Source organism: Bombus fervidus, chromosome 13 (assembly GCF_041682495.2).
Source record: "Bombus fervidus isolate BK054 chromosome 13, iyBomFerv1, whole genome shotgun sequence".
NCBI lineage: Eukaryota > Metazoa > Arthropoda > Insecta > Hymenoptera > Apidae > Bombus > Bombus fervidus.
In genome coordinates, this window is record NC_091529.1 from 4,590,903 (window position 1) to 4,610,954 (window position 20,052).

The following is a 20,052-nucleotide window of genomic DNA, read 5'->3' on the forward strand; positions in this document are numbered from 1 at the left end:
AATACATATTTCCATTGTTCTATTTAATAATAAAAACCGACGATCTCATGCTCATAATGATGATAACTGAAGCATTGACTAGTAAGTATTAATAACACTTTTATGATCTCTAAATAATTATTCTAAATAAAGATCTCTTCCACAAAATATAAAAATACTCGGAAAAATGTATGTAAAAAATAGAAGCGATAAGAATACTTTCGATTTATATATTTACCTCGAACATATCCTCTGCGCAGTGCTGTGAACTCAGCGAAACGACTAAAATGAGACAAAAAAGATAATGGCGCGGAATGCACGAGCATGTGCCGCGAAATTTAAAATGTCTTTACGGTGGCTATAAACTGATAACCTGTTTAACCAGTTCGGTAATGGTAGACGCAGAAAGTTCTGCCTCACAAAATCATTTCTACTCTGTTTTCCCTACTGATTATTTTTACTCGACATAACCTTACTATCTCATATTTTACTATTTCAATATTATATACACAAATTCCACGGAAAAGAGTATAATTATAATACCATCCGTTTAATTACGCATGTACGTTTTCAAAAATCATCAGATCGTTTCATTAATAGATTCAAATTTACATAAGAGATTAGAACGAAGATTTACATATCACATTCAGTAGAAGATTCAGTCGTAACAAATTTTTTCTTCGTAAAGCATGAATTTATTGATTAACTTCCGCATTTAATTCGAATGTTAATTATCGGTGGTCGGCATAAAGGTTAGTTTCACATGGTCTTATTACAAACAAAGTACACAGCATCGAAACATTTTCTATCAAGTACAAAATTACTATTTTAATCTACCGTTAATTCAATCTGTGCAAACGCGTATTATAAATGCGTATTATAGATGCGTAGAATACTTTATTTTCTCTACAACAATAATGTATGATTTCATAACTACATACTAACTTTTACATCGTGAGATACAAGAAAGTATTTCATGTTACGTTTATTTTGTCCACCGATAACCACAGTACATTGCCAATATCTCTAATTTTACTCATTTTCGTGTTTGTATTGAGTATAAAGTATTCCGACATTCCATTTATTTGAACCTGCTGCAGGACAAGTAGTTCATATAACTGAAGTCCATGTAATACGAGCTTACTGGTTCTCCTTATTATTTATGATTTCCCGTTCATAGTAGTAATTCAAGTTCAGATAAATCAATCCAATTAGAAGAAGTTTATTTAATCGCCCACTAACTAAAATTTTGTTTAAATATGTGGAGCGCGTTCAAACAGACTAATTACACTCTACCCAACGTTATAAATTGTAGAGGGCGTAATAAAACCTCTGAATGGTCGGTATTACAGAACATGTTGTTCCGTAAGGTGCCAAGTCCACTTTTATTGTTCTCGATGATTGAGTTAAATATGTTTCACATATAAATATGAGTCGCACAGATCGTAAGAAATAGTCCGGTCTCTTTCGAGATCGATATTTCAGAACGTGAAATACGAAAACCCATATAATATCAGGTTTATTCCATATTTAGTCAGTGGTGGTTTCACGATCGAAACCCACATCAGCGTTGCTGCCAATGTACCTTGGCGAACACACAGATATGTGTAGATTGTACACGTAGCGAATAGAACAAGGTGGTAGGGTGGAATTGTGTTTACCTCTCCATCCCCCGATGACAATCGGCAAACACACTTCGATGTAGGATTGTTGCGCACTGCTGCACGCCAAACTGCCTTTGTGTACGTAGTATACTTGCACAAATCTGCAGATCAGAGACGAAATTCTCGAAAATTCGCATTCACACTTCACAAAAATTCACTACTACTTCTTCATTCTACTTCGACTTACTAGTTTCATAACGAATTTTGTACTGCGATTATCGCAATTTCTTCGATACTCCCGCCAAACGATTCGATTGTAGAGGGCGTCGTTGCACGCTATCGAACCTTCATAAATTAAGTAGGGGCGATCTAATTGCTTCCTTATTAGGGAACAAATAAGGAAATTTCTTTGATTATTAATCACAACAAAATATCTATATACGTAGCTAGTATTCTGATTTGATATATTATTTAAAAGATTCTGAACTTTGGAAAAACAAAAAATATTCTTTCAATAAATTAAAAGTGTAGGATAAACAATAATAATTTTAAGTGCGTCGATTTAATTTATTAGAAGAAATGAAACTGTTTTTCGCTGTTAACCACTCTTCAGGTAAATATCAAATCTTCATTCAGAACATATCTGCAATAGTACTGCGTAGAAATATCACGTTTCCATTTTAAAAACCAACTTTTATTCCACTTGTATTCTTGCAAAGCAGCACCGATTTTTACAAAAATACGTACATAGGACGTTACTGAGATTTAACGATCAATAAAATGGGATAATTAAATCACGAGAAATAGCCCTTTAGAGAAAATAGAAGACAAAACGAATTAAATCACGGGCAATATTGCAGCGTATTCTCGGTCGGTAATAACGCGTAGAACGATTCGATTCGTGCACCAGTATCGATCGAGGGACCAGGCGCAAAAGGTTACGCGGGCGTAGATGGAGGTGCGGGGTTTCTTGGACGCGCTTGAACATCGTTGCGGTGACGAGCATGTCATATCTTCGCGTTTCATGCGAAGCAGAGAATGCACGTAACCAGCGCAAAGCTGTCTTCCGCCCAGTTCTCGTGAACACTTCACCCACCAGACAATAGTTTACCGTATCGACCTATTCTCCCTCTCTCTTTCGTACGTGGCTTCTCCCTCCGTGCTTCGTTCTCATCTACCTCCTCATGCCACCCCGCTCCAGCCAACCACGAACTTGCTCTTCTGGCCTTCCCTTCGTGCCTTTCCGCAGATCCAACTTGTTTCTGTGTGCCATGAACTCCGAAGCTTCCGAGTCCACTTAGGAACAGCTGCGAACAATCCACGAACAGTCGCGATACTTTCCAAACTTTTCACCGATATTTTCGAAAGTTTCCCTTTGTGTTCGGGTCTCCTGATGTTCTGAGTTATGGTCTTTATACTATCCTATTCGCATTCTTATTTCTTTGCACAATTATATCTTATCTTTACAAATAAAGGAACAATCCTAAAATTCAGTAATTAGTGCCATATTACCAAAACTATTCTATTCACAATCTTTCCTTCCTCGATTTTGAATTAACGTTACATGTGATTATCACAGAGATGAATGTGATAAGCAATTTTTAAATTCAATAATCTGTTCATCTATTTTTAAAAGATTTATATATATCTTGGAATGTAACAAGTTGTTCCCTTTCCAACTATCTTAACTAACAAATAACATGAAAATTAAAAGATCAACAAAAATTGAAATTTTCCCCTTTTCCCTTCATACAGATCTTTGTTCTCGTTAAGTATATCATAGGCTAAATCTTGTATATCATGAAACACAACAAAACAAATGAGAAATTACGGCCTTACAATTTATTATCAAAAGAGCAAAATTTTATCAAGATATTTAAACTCGTTAAACTAGAAGAAATTCTTCATCCATATAATAAACTTGCGAGTTTAATGGAAATTAAATTCAGTTTGCTTGAGTCCGAACGCCGCTCGTAGACTTCGCACCGTCACGGTTTCCGAAGGTCGAGATTTGTTCCAAAGTTTGTATGAATGAAACTTATCCTAATATCTCCGTGAACGGTGTGCGGCTTTCTTCGGACAGTTCTAGTCGGGGAACAGCGTCGACCAAAAGTACAGAAAGTCCACGGGAGAGAGAGCACGTGCAAGCAAGGGTCGGTTGTTTCCGAGCTCGTTCGAATCGTTTCAACCCAGGGTCAGTGGAACGTGCTTGTGTACGAACTGTCCGCAACTGTCATTCACCTCGTGGCTTGCCACGCGTTCGCGGCGGATATTTCCGTATGGTTTGCGGGAAAAAGTTATCACGGGGTCGGGGAAAAATCGAAGTGCCACAACGGATGAGTTTTCGCGGCCTGAGACTTCTCTCTCATTGGTTACACACAAAGAGAATGAGAATATTGGAAAAAAAAAATGTTTCCCAATCACCACCGGTTACAACCTGGAGAATTGTATCTGTACGGTCTGATTCCTACAGCTAAATATCATTTCATTTGTATTTCTTATTAATAGAATAACACAGGAAAAAACATGAGCACATTTTTCTTGATTTTCTGAGGAACATATGTTTAGCTCTAAAGCCAAATAAAAAGACAATTTCGTTAGTATAAGATTGATTGGTTAAGCTATTGGATCTTAAAACGGCTTCCCTGTGAAAGGTAGGAAATTTCACTTATCTTGTTCTTCCCCTGTAATCTTTAATTAAAGATGCAGGAAAAGTACAAATGACTAAATAGCCTGGAAGAACGCTAAAAGAAATTTATTCTTATACTGCGTACGAGAACTTCGTCGTCGGCGTATTATTTGCAATTTTCATTTAAAACTTTCATGCATTCTGTCTCGCACATTTGATGAACACACATACACACGCACGCAGTAACGAACTTAGAAACTTAAGTCCGCTTTTACGCTATTTCATCGCATAACGATGCAGCTCAACGTTTACGTCCAAAAGCTTGCATTTAATGCAAACAGGAAAAAGAAGAAAAAAATACGAGCACTTTTTCGAATACATCTGGCTCTATCCACGGTCATTCAAGGCCTCATTACAGTCGTGTATCGTTGTGTATATCGCTCATTGAGCTTCGCGTGAAAAGCTGGCCTCGTTAACGAAGCACGGTCTCAAAGCTGTTTTCCGGAGCCCGCGTGTTCTTCGTTCGACGACACATCAACTGTCACTGAAGACGACTTTTCAACGTCTCCGGGATATAAAAGGCGGCCATACTGACCCCGAATCGCGGGTTATCGAATCGTGCCTTCACCGACAGATAGACATCGAGATGCGTACTGACATACAGTGTGCGAGCGTTGTTCGCGTGACAGCGAGCCAAGCGTACTCTTATGCCCGTGGTTCTCTCGTCTGACAGCCGTGACCTTCGAACGTTTATCGGTAGAAAACTTTCTTCGGGATTTCGCCTCCGCTCACGGCTAAAAAGTCGAACGCTCTAGTTCTTCGCTACATAGTGATTTCTCGCCTTTGAAGATTCGAATAAATCGATGAATCAAGAAACAAGTGAAAATAACGGATGATGATGGAACACGGAAAGGATGGAACTGAGCAGCATATTTTTAACAGGTAGGCTTCACGCTAAGTAAATAGTTAGATATAAATTTTTTTTTAAATAATAATACGATACTCGATGAATGTTAAAGATTTTGAACAGAAACTTCTGTTAGTGTTTTTAAGCTACTGTCTCGGTTTGCTCGGTTGATTTTATTACAGCAAATGTCCGAGGGTAACATGAGAGAAAGGATATAATACGAACTATCAAAGAGTAGATTGTAATATTTGCCGTGTAATATTCTGTTAAGTATAGCAAGCTGAAACTTCTGCTTTCCCTAAAGTTATGTAACTGTTCGATCTATTTCACGTCCCAGGCGAATTGGTGTCAGTCGCTGATAATAGTAATAAATAGCTGAAGCAACGATTCAGCCTCGTAAAATTTTAGAAAGTGCTCCGGTCCAGATAACTTCCGGCTTCGTGAACTAATCTTCTCCGTTTTCTGGTAGTTCAACTTGGTGGTGAGGTAGGTCGGCATAGTTTCCCGTTGATGCCGCCTTTCTATTCGAACGACTCGCCAGGGAACAAGGAAGCATAACGCGGTTGGGTGTCGCGACGCCAGACGCGGTTGCATTTACGAAAAGGATGGAAAAATGAACGCTCGTTGCTTAGAGACGTAAATGCAGTTAAGTTCTGCCTGGATGCGTCCAGCAGTTCTCAATATTCTTGATGCGAAACACCAACCTATTCTCTTCTTCTAAAAATCCTTCTTACAATTAGAGAAGAAAAACTTATATGAACTAAACTCGTAGTTCTTTATTAGAACAATATTTGAAACGTTGAAAATTATTACAACAATACAAAGTAAAAGGTAAAATTTTTCACTCTGAAGAACATAAAAAGAAATACATTTTCTTTTTATAGAAACTTTCTCGGAATATATCTCGTAACTTCTATATACATTTCCAGAATGATTTCAGATTTTACCAATGTAATTATGATAGTCGTGTCTCATTACAATGCTAATGAAATTTCAAAATGTTCTATATAACTGATACAATAAAAACATAACAATTTTCGAATACTTTCGCGAGCCAATTTAAGTGAAAGAGATAAATTTTGGAAAGGTAATAGGAAGGAAAGCCATCTTAAACGCAAACCGCTTAAACGCGGCGTTTGAAGGTTAGCAGGCCTCCTGGCGTCGCATCACCGCCTAATAAAATGACTGGTCGTCTGACCAGCATAACCTCGCCAACCCATCGACCCCCGCTATACGTTCCTGGGATAAACGCAGAGAGTAAAGAGGCGGAGGTGGAGGAGGAATAGAAAGAGGAGGACGAAGAGGAGGAGGAGGAGGAGGTGGAGAAAGGTGCAGGAGGAGGAAGAGGGTGGGCAGGGTCGAGGGTGAACCCCTTATTGATTTTTAGGGTGACACTGTCAACCGGCGAGTGTTGAGTCCCCCGCGACGGGAGGGACTTTGAAACGACGAGGAGTGAGAAAAAATGTGGCGGCCGCTGCGCCATTCCACGCGCGAAAAACATCCCTTCTTTACAGTTATCTTCTTTTTCATTTTCTTTTCTCATGGTTCAGCGATCGATTAGAATTTCATACGCGAATAAAGATGATTAGGAAACTGTCTGATCCTCGCTTTCCGCTAGAAACATGAAACATTTTTTCGTTGTGTAAAAGTGGCGAGTGCGGCGTCGGCGGCAGCGGTGGCGGTGACAGAAAAGAGTAACTGTGGCGAGGCGCAGTCCCGTTGCGGTCGGGGGTTTAGCTCTCGGCGCAGGGCCGTACGCATCCGTGGGCGACGCTCCACGTGGAACAGCTGCCTTCTCGCGTCGTCTTGCATGTTTTACACAACGTCTCGAGCATTCGGATCGTGATTTTAGTTCTCGGGAAACGATATCACGCCGACGGTGGACAAATTTCGTTTCAATTCTACACGTTTTTTCTCGCACCTTCGAGACATAGTTGATGTCCAGTCTATTTTTCTTTTTTCCATTCTTTGTAATCGTTTGGCCGAGCCACGCCACCACGTCGCGAGTCGTCCATGAATGAGCAGCGAATGACGCGTGTGTTTCCCGTAATCGTTTTTCGTGCTCGATCGCTCCTCGATATCCTTGCTTGGTGACGTGTGTTCTTTGTGCGCCACGCTTTCTGGCTGTGCTGCACGCAGAAAGTTACGAGAGTTAACTTTCGAGTGTTCACGGAAACGGTGCGCCAACGGAGGAGGAGGATTAAAGAAACGCATCGTGTGTGTGGTGTTTCTTCACGTCGCGTCGGTTTCTAATTTACCGCAGCGGGGGGGAGAGAAACGTTTGATTGAATATCGAAGGGAGGAAGTGTGATAAATAATAGCGAGCGGGAGAGTAGTGCTTTGGAGGACGCGTGTTGGCCGGTCGTTCCGTTGTTGCGTGTGATTGTTTTCTCACCTAACTTGGCCCGCTTTGGTGCATCGCTCTTTACGAACTGAGCCGGCATCTCATGTTGTTTACAAATCAAGGCGATTACGTTACTGCACGTCCTGTACACACTGTGTTACTCGCATGCAACAGGCGACACCGCGTTGCCAAAGTTTCCTCTTGATTAATCGATCGGAAATTACAGCCGGTCAGAGTGATACTTCTCAAGGATTTGAATGAATCGCGCGGTTCACCGATAGACGCAGAAGAGACATTCAGAGAAACTGAGGAAGAAGGAACGAAGCGCAGAGGAGCGCGGCGCATTGGCGTAGAGCCGGCAAGAACGGTCGCGTCTAGGGAAAAATCGGTGAATAGTTTCGGGTGCACGCGCAAGGAATATCAGCCGTGTAATTACGCGAAGGTAGCGCGCGGCTTAGAATCAATACGACTGGATTACTTAGGCGACGGTTTAACTCCGAGGATCGAGAGAAAGCGTGGCTAATAGCCGACGAAACACGCGTATCTAGCGGCCGAACGATTTTTCGACTGGCGTGTAAAGGCACAAGGCAAACGACGCAGAAAAGACGAGCTGCACTACGGAGCTGCTGCATATGCCTTGATGGGGTGTGCTTTCAGTGTGTTTGGGCGGGGTGTGAGGCAGTCGTTGCTGCCGCGTCGGCTCATGCAGCCGGTCTGTTAAAAATGGCAGCGTCGTCCGATTTTTATGTATCGGATAACAATTATTGGCTACGACCGAGGAAGAAATCCAGTTGACATCCGGGCGCGGGCAGTTAGGAGGGACAGTGAGTACTGAACACGTGGTCCGTTGAGGGAGCAGCTAGTCTAGTTTACTACTAGGTGCGTGTGTCGACTAGCTACACCCCTGGCGCACGTGCGTACGTGTATTTCCGCGAGTCGTCGCGAACGGTGCACGTGTGAGTGACAAATCGCGAGTGAAAGTGCTGGAGACTAGTGACTTTTTTTCGTGCCGTCACGCGTTCCTCACAGGCTTCCTGTATTTTCATTCGCGAAACCTGTCTTGACAGTTAAAACCTGACGTTTTGGAACGTCTGTGTCGATACAATCACGTTCGTCCAGTGTTTACCATGTATCTTTACCTTATGGGTAATTAAATTAATGAAGTATACGTATGGTATGGTAGACAAAAATTCGATCTTTCTAACGGTTACGGAGAATTATTACGATTCGTTCGATGTAAATTAATACGTGGTTAAAAACCTTCGGTAAATACGAATACGAATACGAATGCTGTGGCGCCACCTGCACGCTACGTCCCTGGCAAGGGTCGTCTGTTGACTCTAGTGGTGTTTATTCGCGCTTGCCTCTTCTCTCTCTCTCTTTCTCTCTCTTGCACCGAGTCATTTGTGTTTGGACGATCGTGAATTTTTTTGCAATGTGACGAGAAAATGAATGAAGATTAGCGTGATGTCGGACCTGTGCACGCGCCTAACAGTGGGTGCGCGCCTGGATCTCGACTCGAAACTTGGTGGAACGTCTTGAAACAGGTCGAAAATCAACATGAAAATGCCGGCAACGCGACCGTACAGGTGCCCATTGTTATTCGCAGTTTTCACAGTTTTCGATGAGACGGTGCGTCGACAGACTGCGAATCCGGACTCCTGAAAAGTATCGTGAATCGTGCTTCGTGCGCTTTAAGTCCCCTCGTCGTCGGTGGGACTCGCGAAACGCGTTCTAACCGCACTATAGGTTAGGTTACCGGCACATAACCTTAATTCAGTTCTAAGGAAAACTCGAGTTGTTACACATGCAGGAATTGAGACGTGACCTTCTTGTGATCTCGTTTAATTGAGAGTTAAGCGTATCTAGGAAGATTGACCTTTTCTTTATCAAGTGCTGATTCCTACATTGTGGGTGATCGGTGCAATGGAATGATCTGGGTGACCATAGGACAATGAAGGCCAATGGGACAAACAATGGTGATTTTACTTTGCTTCTCTGTTTTCTAGAATTCTTTAAAAATGCTATATTATACATTACTTTACGTAAAGTGGCATTAATATAAGCATCAGAGTTGTTTATTATTAGACTAGTATTAGAGTTGTTTACATGCATCGATATGCTATTCTCATAAGCGTAGCTTATATGAGATTGCTTAAAATGGTTATTGTGTTAAATATAGATAGAATATAAATATAATAGTGAAGTTAATTACCTGTATTGCACATAAATAAGCTTGATAACTAAACGAATCGTTAGAATCTTCACGTACTACATGAAAACATTTATATATTGAAGATTTTATACATTATAAGTGTATCTGTATCTATAAGAATGTGCAATATTGAAGGTAATAAGAGGAATATTATGAAATAATGGAGTTGTAATGAGTATATTATATCGGTATAATAGTATATCATTATATATACTATTCCAATATTATTTTTCTTGCCTTTTGGAACCTATGTATATGTACTAATATGTATACTATATTATAACATACTTTATTTTGGTATTTCTGTAACATCATAACAGTTAATCCATAATATAACAGAAAGAATTCCTTTATGTTTTAGAATCTTTGTACTTCCAAGTGTACGCACCATAGTATAACACATTTAATTCTTACGTTCTTGTAATATGAAGTCAATTACTCTAAAGTACAACAGATATAACATCATGCATTGTTTAAATTTTCAGGCTGTAGCCGCCTAAACACGCCATTGGCAGCCACTACCACGCTGGAGGATCCGGGAACACCAGCCTCTTGGAAGGGCCCGCCGCCCGGCTCGGAGGCATCGCCTTTTACACCCAACTCCGTTGGCCAGGGTGGTGGCCCTGGCTCCGGTCCTTACAACAGTACAGGTGGTCCACCGAGTAATGCGGCCTTCCAGGGTCCAAGTCCTTTCCCCGGTGGTGCTGGTAGTCCAGCAGGGGCACCACCCTATCAAGGTCCGCCTCCTGGTTCTGCGACTCCTCAATATACTGCCTCGCCAGCGCCTAGTGGTTCCTCGACACCTGGTCCCGGACCACCGCCGAATTCGTCGGGCTTCCCTCCTCCGCCGAATAATTCCGGGCCACCATATAATGGGCCCGGACCGAGCCCGTTCGGATCGCCATCTGGCGGACCACCGCAGTTCGTCGGTCGACCCGGTTCCTCAGGACCGCCGTTCGTACCTCCGGGAGCAGGGAATCCTCATTTTCCTTCGCATGGTCAACCGTTTGGCGGTCCCCAATACGGTATGCCACCTGGAAGCCCATTCGGACCAGGTCATCCGATGACAGGACCTATTGGACCTGGACATCCTGCGATGATGGGTCCCGGTGGTCCCGTCGATAGGATAGAGCAGGGGTAAGTGTTGATTATATTATGCTCTCGACGTGTTACTTATCAATTATGATGTATATGAGAGATCTGACTGGATGCAATTGTAAGTTAAAGTTTTGGGAATTTAAATTTAATTGTGTGTTTTTACTTTTGAAGGTATGATACATTGAATTTCACAGTCAATACAAGTGTAACTTGATTTTCAGTTAAGATATATTTCTATCGGTTTAAGAAATACATTGATTTATATCACTATGATATATCGCCAATTAGTAATGGTCTTGAGTTAATCCTTCCAGGATCGAATTTTCTTTGGACTGTAACAAAGTTCTTTCCATTTTATCGATTATCAATGTAGGTTTATGTAGATATATTGATGTTATTAATCACCGAAATTTAAGTAATTAAAAATTAATAAATAAGATACGGATGGATTAACTAGAGACGATAGAGATATATTTGATGAGTAACACGTTCGATCGAACTTATCGAATAAATAGTCTTAGAGCTTGTAGATTACTCCTCGATCAACGGAGTACGTAGTGTATTTGATAATGCATCTTGATAAGTCTGAAGCTGTACTCTGATTGCTATAAGGGAGAACGTTGCGTTCAGCAATGATATCACGCGTATTAAATCCAAATTCAATGGAATTAATGTTTTTTACTTGAACACGATACCATCGATAGGCTTTTGACGGTTTAGAATATAGAAACGTTGTCGCTATTAGCGTGTAAAACATAAGAACACCACGTGTCTGACGTTGTCGGACTGCTAACATTCCTAGATAACACAGTCTACAGGTAGCCACCGTTATTTATCACTCGTCTCCCGGTTAGTCCGCATTCTTGCTGATAATCCTGCTTCGGCAGAGCTACGTTCTTGCCCTTTGAAAATGGTCTCGATCGTTTGCATCGACGTCAATGCTTCTGTAGTCGAACAACTCGTTTTCGAAATCAGTTACGTACTGAGAGAGAGCTTGTTTCAATGCTTCGATGCGATAAAAGCCACAAATGTTTCAGTAGACACATAGGGATCGTCCATGTATCACCGGGAAAGTTATAAATAGGAACAAAAGCAGCAACTATTTCCGAACATTTTCAATAGCACTAGTAGGTAATAATCAAATTTCTTATAGACAAATCTTCCCCTTAGTCTTTGTAAATTGGTCAGAATAATTAGAGAGTGAACAGAACAGAAAAAATTATACAATCTTGAAAGTTTAACCAATTTTTATCAATAAAGGAAGAAGTTACGTTTCTTCAGATTTCTCAGATTGAGAAGCACTGTGCTTCTTAAAATACGATTCCATCAAATTCAGATCGAAGATAAATTTTTTTCCCCGTTAGTTGCCAAATTTTTTCGCGATCGTTGCCAGATACTGTGAAAACATATTGTTTGTTAAGTATCGTTTTTCCAAACGGAGCTAGATATCGCGTGTGCAGACGAAACCTGTAATGAACGGCGCCAGCAGCGAGTCACTCGGTGCTAAACTTGGCAGCCGTGTTAGTGATTCACTATCTCCGATCTAGATTATTGATGCAGTGAAAAAATCACACGTTATCGAGTCACTCGAAAGAATTGACGTTTCGAGAGTTCGTATCATGCGTCGGAGTTGTCGCCGTGTACACGTACTATAATTTATACAAGAGCGAACCGGACCACGAGAGAACTACGTAAACCAGTTTTTCGAATAGTTTTAGTAACAGACGTCTCTGAAGGCGTGACTCGATCGGTCGCTAAATCCGGCGAGGGCGCATTATTCGAATTTCCTCGTGTCGATAACTTCGAAACTGGAGTTTCGAATTAGAAAAAGAAGAACTTGCGAGTCGAGTAATAAGGTACGCGACAAGATCGAGAGATATAGGAACTGTCCGAGGAGAATTTTAACCGCGCGTTACACGCAAAACCATCGACGTGTCTTTCACTGAGTGCGTGGGCACGCGTGAATTCCTCACGCGTGTGTTTACGCGTGTTCGAGTTTACAAGTGTCTTAAATCTTTGTAAACTGTTGAACGGATCGTGGGAGTACGAGGAAAAGCTGGTGAATTGCAAATGATGGACACGAAGATTTCGTTATATTGTAAAATTTGGGGCAATCAAGTATTTGCGCATTTAGGATATCTTCAAGATTAGCACGAAAGATCACAAATTTAGATAGCATGTTTATTGAGTGTTCTTATTGATAAGAAAATCGATGACATTAATGATTTTAAATTGTATAAATATGAGAGAAGGTTAGCGTTACTCAAAATGATAAACTCTTGAGCTTTGTTGTTTGTTAAAATTTAGAGCAATCCGAAAGTTTAAGCCTTTCGAATGTATTTAAAATCAATGCGAATGATTAAGAATTCAGATAATACAGATCATTGAGTAAATATGATTGATGAAAGCTCTGTCATCAGAGTAATCTCTTGATTGACAAGAAAATCGGCGGCATTTACGGAGCTGCTAAACCTGTTAGTAATTGATATCATATAAAATTTATTACCGTCTGTAATCACGGAAGACAGAGTTTCCTTCTTTCGGGTTTCATTTAGGACACGTGAGTCACATAAACAACCGTCGTTTAATGAAGATTTATAAAACGACAATGATAAGATTGCGGCAGATACAGATCTCCTAATATGAATTTTAATTTCTGTCAAGCTTTAACAAACTCCTGCTAGTCCTATAATTTTCCTGACATTGAATAATCGGTCTACCTGTCGCAACTTAGTTCGTACTTGTACCCTCTACCTTTTCTCTTCGACCCCTCTTTCACGGATAACGCGATCTACAACGAAAGAATTGAAGGATTTTTGCCAATAAGGAGCAGCACTGATATTTGAATTTTGTACTTGGTAAAAAAAGAATTATTTAAATTATTTAAAATTATTAGAAAAGGAAGAAATGTACGGTTTATTACTAGTAAAAGTTTATTACTAGGAGTATTAGCCGACGACTTCATCTTCACTTGGTTTTCATGGGTTTTCTTAAATTACTGGCAAGTGATGCTGCCATTTCATTGCAGTAAGAAAAATTAATCTTGAAAGAATTTTGATGATTTTTTAAATATGATTTTTTAATTTTTCTTTATTTTTCGTTCTTCTTTTGTCTCTATAGTACAATAACTAGGAATACGTATCGTTGAAGGTAGAATAAAATAACGGTGTTACATTCTTGGCAGGGATTGTACCGCGGGAGGTGACGCCATACTTTTGTAGGAGGTAGTACGCGACCCACCTCCCCTGTTCTCCCTAAACCCTCCTAGCCACCCCGTGTTACGGAGGGCGGGTGAACCAACGAGTGGAGGTAGTGTGGGGGGCATCAGGGTGGTACGAAGGTTCTCATATTTCCTGTATTTTAATTTTTCACGATATTTCACTGGTATCTGGCCGTCTGTAAATTATTTACTCTTTACCATTCGTTTTCCTTCGTTTTATGTTGCACATTTGTTCCTTATCGCGTAGAGTGTTAGGGTAAGTCGCACTCAAGACTAGAGGCGCGATTAGCTTGATATGACTGGATCGATAGAACGTGTCAAGGATGCGTCTGGAAATCGAGATATTGTGACACCGACGATCGTTGGCTTTGTCGTAAGCTTTTGACGTCAGTTAGTTTCCATTGATTTAGAAAACTGATCGTTGATAATTTTGACAGTTGGATAAACTGATTAAAACTGTTCGCCTGACTTCGCAAATGGCTGTCGTTTGACTTTTGTACATTATAAAATTACGTTTGAGAATTTAACGATTCAAGGTTTCAAAAATTTAAATTGTTGATATCTGAAAATTCAAAGATTCGAATTTGTAAGAACACGAATTACTAACACTCGAAAATTCAGAACGTTAAATTAAAAAAAACATGAATCATTAATATTTAAAAACACGGATCGTCGATACGCGAAAATTCCAAACATACAAATTTAAAAAAGACTCAAGTTATTGATATTAAAAAATCCAAATTTTCAAAAACAAAAATTAATTAACCGTTGTCTTTTTTATCGCGATATTAAAAAGTTTGTTGAGAACCACTCGAGCTCCCTGCCCCTTCCTGCTCTTCCTTGCTTCTCGGGTTTGGGTTGGGAGAGCGAAGAGGGATGGGGCCGAGGGGTGTAGATGGTGGCAGGAGCAGAGTGAGAGGGGCTAGGGGGCTATAGGTGTAGGTAGAAAAGCGAGGATGGGGTGGCGATCCGTCGGTCTGGGCCCAGCAGCTTCGCTCGTGCGTCCGCGCCACACCACCGTTTACACTTTCCCGTGTAAAGGAATCTTGGAACCGTCGGGATCTCTGCCCGTTGCGTTTCGTTACCGTTTGTCTCAGGTCGTGGTCGAGCCGCGGTTCCACGCTGTTACTCTCGGAGCATTTGAGAAAACGAGCACGAGAAATTCGTATCGCTTTATAGCGGCCGCTCAGCCGCAACGAGGGTTTGTTTATACCGCGTTCTTACCACGGAGCACATAATTGATCGGTATCCCATAGAAACCTCGCGTTTCCGGTCTGCGTTCTGCACTCGTGGATCTTGAGTGCGATGAGTCGGATCTCCGCTCCAATAAGGTGGCTTGCACGATCCTTAAGGTTTCTATCTCTTCTCGAAAAGTTGCGGAGTATAACTTTTTCCACGTGCATGTAACGCAAGACTAATTAGACAAGCTCACGGCATAGGTATGTCGTGCGATGTTTCTGGATTTCTTTAAGAAAGTTCTAAAGATTGTTATCTTTGTACGAATATCACAGGGGAGAGATAAGATGAATTTCGTTGTCTTGTCGTAAATTTCATGGAAATTTTAGAATTCGATACGCTGACGACTATTTCCATCGCAGTGAAGACGACGAAATGAATAAAAAGCGGTAACAATTAACGTTCGAACGCGCCAACTGTAATTCGCATAGGAAGTGCGTGGTATTCATAACTAGTTTCATATCCGCGGCAAATTTTCCCATTCGCCAGTCGGAAAATATTATTGTTAATTAATTGTTAATTAATTTGTGACATAACAGTTACGTGATGTTTGTTTTCTCGAGAAAAAGGAGAGTGTAATTAATATAGACGTACAATTACAAAACAGCACTTGTTAGGGGCTGTGTTAGGAGAAAATTGATCGACCACTCTGCTCGTATTTAACAATACAAATAAAAGTAGAATCAAACTTTTCAGTTTTGTTTGCCGAATCTCGTAGTAGTGCTAATTGAATCTCAAAATGTTTCGTATGACACGCGCAATATATTGATAAAATCTGTCTAAAATCGGTCGTAACTATAATGACACGTCAGTCTTCACGAAAGTCCATATTCTTTTCGTGCATTATTAGCTGCGATGGCGGTGCACCGAGGAAAGAGATAGTATTGATTTTTACCGATATTTAGCCGTGGAATTATCCCCTCTCTCTTTCTCTCTCTATGTCTCTTTTTCTTTCTTTTGCCAGCTCTTTCTCTCCTTATAGCCGTCTGCTTCCTTTTGCTTCCTCGATCCTCCCCTTTTCGTCTCAGCCCCCCTCTAACTACCCCTCTTTTCATCTAGCTGCTTCACCCTTGTCCCCCTCAGGGCCACCCTCCGCAGGCTGCGGCACCCTTCGCGAATCCTGGAGGAAACTAGGTGCCGGGAACGGAAAATCTGAATACCTATGACCCAGAAGAACGTTTCTATGCTAAGTACACGTTGAGCAACGACAAAAAAACCTCTGTTCAAACCAATCATCCCCCTTCGACCAAATAATCCTACACTGGCTGACAACGGGTCACTAGCTGATGAAGGGTGGAGCAGGAGTTTGGTGGTCCTAATTAAAATAGATGTCGAGGGTGTGTTTCTATTAGGTGTCGGTGTGTTTTTTATAATTGAATGATAATGGATGAGCTGTTAGGTGGCAAGATTGTTGATGTTTTGGTTACTGTAGATTGATCTGTTAACCCTTTGCGGTTTGAAGTTGAGTTGGATTCCACACTGTACTTTCTTCTATTTCTTTTACTTCTAACTTATAACGTAGATTTTCTTATGGCAATTGTTTCCACCGAGTTACACTCACGATACTGGTGTTAGATACGGCAGACGCAGTTTGTATTGTTCGTGACGATGTTTAGTTTCAATCCTGCCTTATACTTCAGTTTTCCAACGAGGATCACGAGTTACGTATTCGATATTTCAATGGTTGTATCTGTTGTACAATTATGTTACAGCAGTGAATCGTTAAAACTCGTTTCATTACCTATTAAAGAGATCTTTGGGACCAATATGTGTACGCAATTGTAATGGCCTTTGGGATCGTTTACAAATTTGAGCAACGATTTTAAATATAGAGGAACACGCCATCGAAAGTGGATATTACCTGTACAAGAGCGACTTGGCCAAGTTTCACCGACTCGGCGAGAAACATTATCGACTATCCATATTCTTCCCCTGTTGTTCTTAGTCAGGAAGCAAACCTTGTCCTTTTTTCGGTACTCCTGGCGACCTCTGTTCGGCCTAAGCTGCAATCGCACGTAGCGACACGATCTTCGGGTACGGCAGCTTTGCACTCGGGGATTCTCTAATCGACGCGAGTTTAGCAAGAAAATACTCTGCCAGTAGCCTTTAGAAATGGGAACCTCTAATTTATAAGGCCAAGATGAGCCAGTTGTGGGTGGAAGGAGAAACGAAGTTAGAGAAAGAGCGGCTCTTACTAAAATTCAAAAGTTCCTCGACGAAGTTTACGATGCCGTCTAGCCGGCGCGTCGCTGAGATTCTCTGTCTCCCCGGCTTGTTCCCTTCCCCTTTCGGTCTCTGCTTCATATCTTTTCTAGATCTGTCGTCTGACGATTTTCTGTGGCCATAGAACACGTGAACATTCGAATCTTTGCTTTGGAACGATCGATTTCATTCATGGTAGGCTCTGAAGATTAACGTTGCAACCATAAATGATCAAAGTGTAGAATTTGTAGCAAAAAAAAAATACAAACGGAGGACACATGAAACTTTTATCCCTGTATTTTACTAAAAGTCGTTCTACATTTCCCAAATTCCGCAGATCTATAAAACATCTATGAAGTATTGGATATTAGTTACTCAGTGACTATTCTCATGATTCTGCTATTAATAAGAACGATTATATCGAAGTTCCTCGAGCGAACGTGATCCCGAGGCATGGATGGACGTCGGTTTTAATCGACGAACAGGATGAAAAAGGCGTCGCTTAGGATCGTCGTGGGCGTCCGGGAAAATAAATGTCCACGTTAAATATTCATACAGCAACGCTGCTTTAAAATTACAGGTTAATACAACGAGACGCGAATCTCAATATATTATTCACGCATCACCGGTCATTCGATTTCCATAGGTCCTCGATGGAAGGGCTACTTGCTGACTATCCTGAATCGAGCTTGGCGAAACTGATAATCATGTTAGAGCCCGATCGAAATCGTAAATACCGCCATTCGTATCTGATCGTATACTCTGATCGAGAAGATAATTAAAGTCACTGTTTATTATGTTTGCAATTTCTCACGAAAGTACTTGAATACTTACGGTAGAAATTCTTTATGTATATTATATAATACGTATAATGTATTTATGAATGGTCGAATACACCTCCCATCAGCTACTGTATCCTGGAGCGTATATTTGGAAATTTTAATCCTGCAATTCTCGAATTCCTTATGTTTTGATTTCGCTTTCGTTTCAGTCAAGGAAACAGTTTCTAATGTTTTAAGAAGATTCGTTTAACTTAAGAATTCTTCTAAGGGTAGAAAAATACGATTCGATTAAAAATAACCGAAAGAATGGTTAAAGGAGGATTGAAAGAAGATTAAACTGCACTTGATCACTGTATACGTTCGAAACAAAGAAATATATCATTATTCGGTCGATGAATAAAGAGTAGTTACAGGCAGAACGCATTCTAATGTAACGAGCAGTAGCACCGGAGATAGCTCGCTAGGTCGCTGACCATACCTAACATTTAATGCCGGTGTACCGTTATACACGGTCTGTGGGGTGCCAATCGTTTCTTATCCGGATTAAAACTCGTTAAGGCGCCCTGCACACCCTCAGGGATAAAGCAGTTTATGACACTCAATATATTCCGGACTGCGTTTGTGTACTAGCACTGTGACGAAAACAAGGGTTTTTTCGAGATATTGTATACCTGTCGTCTGTTGCCATACCAATAATAAAATAAGCAGTAAAATAATACAAGAGTATAGACTATTAGAGTAGGCAAAATAACCAGTTTATCGTTTTTCATAGCTACCGAGGTACATAGTTTAGGTTCATAGTTATAATATTTAATGTTTGAAACAAGATCTTCTTTCGACTTTATTTCTTTAACTCTATTTATAAAGAACATAATAAAATAAACACGAACACGTGCAGTATACTTATAATCTTATTTTAGTACCAAAATAGAATCTAAATTTTGTTTGTAAAATGAAAATGTTAGGAATTATGTAGAAACAATAGAGTACGATGCAGTGGATTGACGACGGTGCATCTACGTCGGTGTTCGAATGTTCGTGCCCCTTACATGCCACAAGGGAATGAGTCACTCTCAATTCTTAGCACAATCGCACATCTGGTCATAGACGGATTGTCCTCGTTCCTGGGGTTCACGGATGCTGTAGTCCGGCTGGCACTTCCGACTTGAACAAACCAGGCTATAAGGGATGAAAAGTACGAACACACGTGCTTTAGTCGTACGATTTCTTTCGAATAATTGAAGATATTATTCAACACTAGAACTATTAAACTAATCGAAACGATTAGCATGATATTTTTGGTAGAACACTTACTTAAAAGTTAGTAGTTTTTGATTTTAAGTTGTTAATCCTTTCGGTTTGTATTCTAACATTGTATTTAGCGATATATAATAATACAGACTATAATATAAATTCTTCAAGTTTGAAAAAATTAGATTAAGCATAATTTTAGAAAATTCGACGTGTAGTCCTATTTATAGTGGAATCTAAAGTTTTCTAAAGGTTACTTTATCGTGAAACGCAACATTCTACATTAGTCACGGCGTGTTTAATTCATTTATATTATACGCAGAAAGAAATAGTTGTCGATTCATTCGATGTGTTAGAAGGACAAACTGAGCAGATGATAGAAAATACTTGGATCGAAAAGATAAATGGAAGTTGCTCGACTTTCTATTAAGCGGTTTCGATCGACAGAAACGATTAAAAGAATCGAAACTTTGTTAAGAAGTTAACGGACTCGAATATCTTTATCTGGCGCCTTGCTTCGATCGAGGAAATTCTTGGACGTGTTGAAATACCTGGACAGAGGTCGCATTTGTGCTAATTGCATGG

At 40.5% G+C, this 20,052-nt stretch overlaps 1 protein-coding gene across 3 annotated transcripts in view; it reads left to right on the forward strand.

Moving 5' to 3' along the window:
• Positions 1-5,001: 5,001 nt before the first annotated feature.
• Positions 5,002-20,052, forward strand: part of Chi (LIM domain-binding protein 2 Chi) — a 133,993-nt gene continuing 118,942 nt past the window's right edge. Inside the window, exons 1-2 of one of the 3 annotated variants that reach the window (XM_072015495.2) lie at positions 5,002-5,154; positions 10,164-10,815. In XM_072015495.2, the coding sequence (XP_071871596.1) occupies positions 5,127-5,154; positions 10,164-10,815 (680 nt within the window). In that variant the 5' untranslated portion in view covers positions 5,002-5,126. Of the gene's footprint in view, positions 5,155-7,599; positions 9,443-10,163; positions 10,816-20,052 lie in introns of those variants that run through there. The other 2 variants (XM_072015493.2, XM_072015494.2) reach the window with 2 other exon arrangements.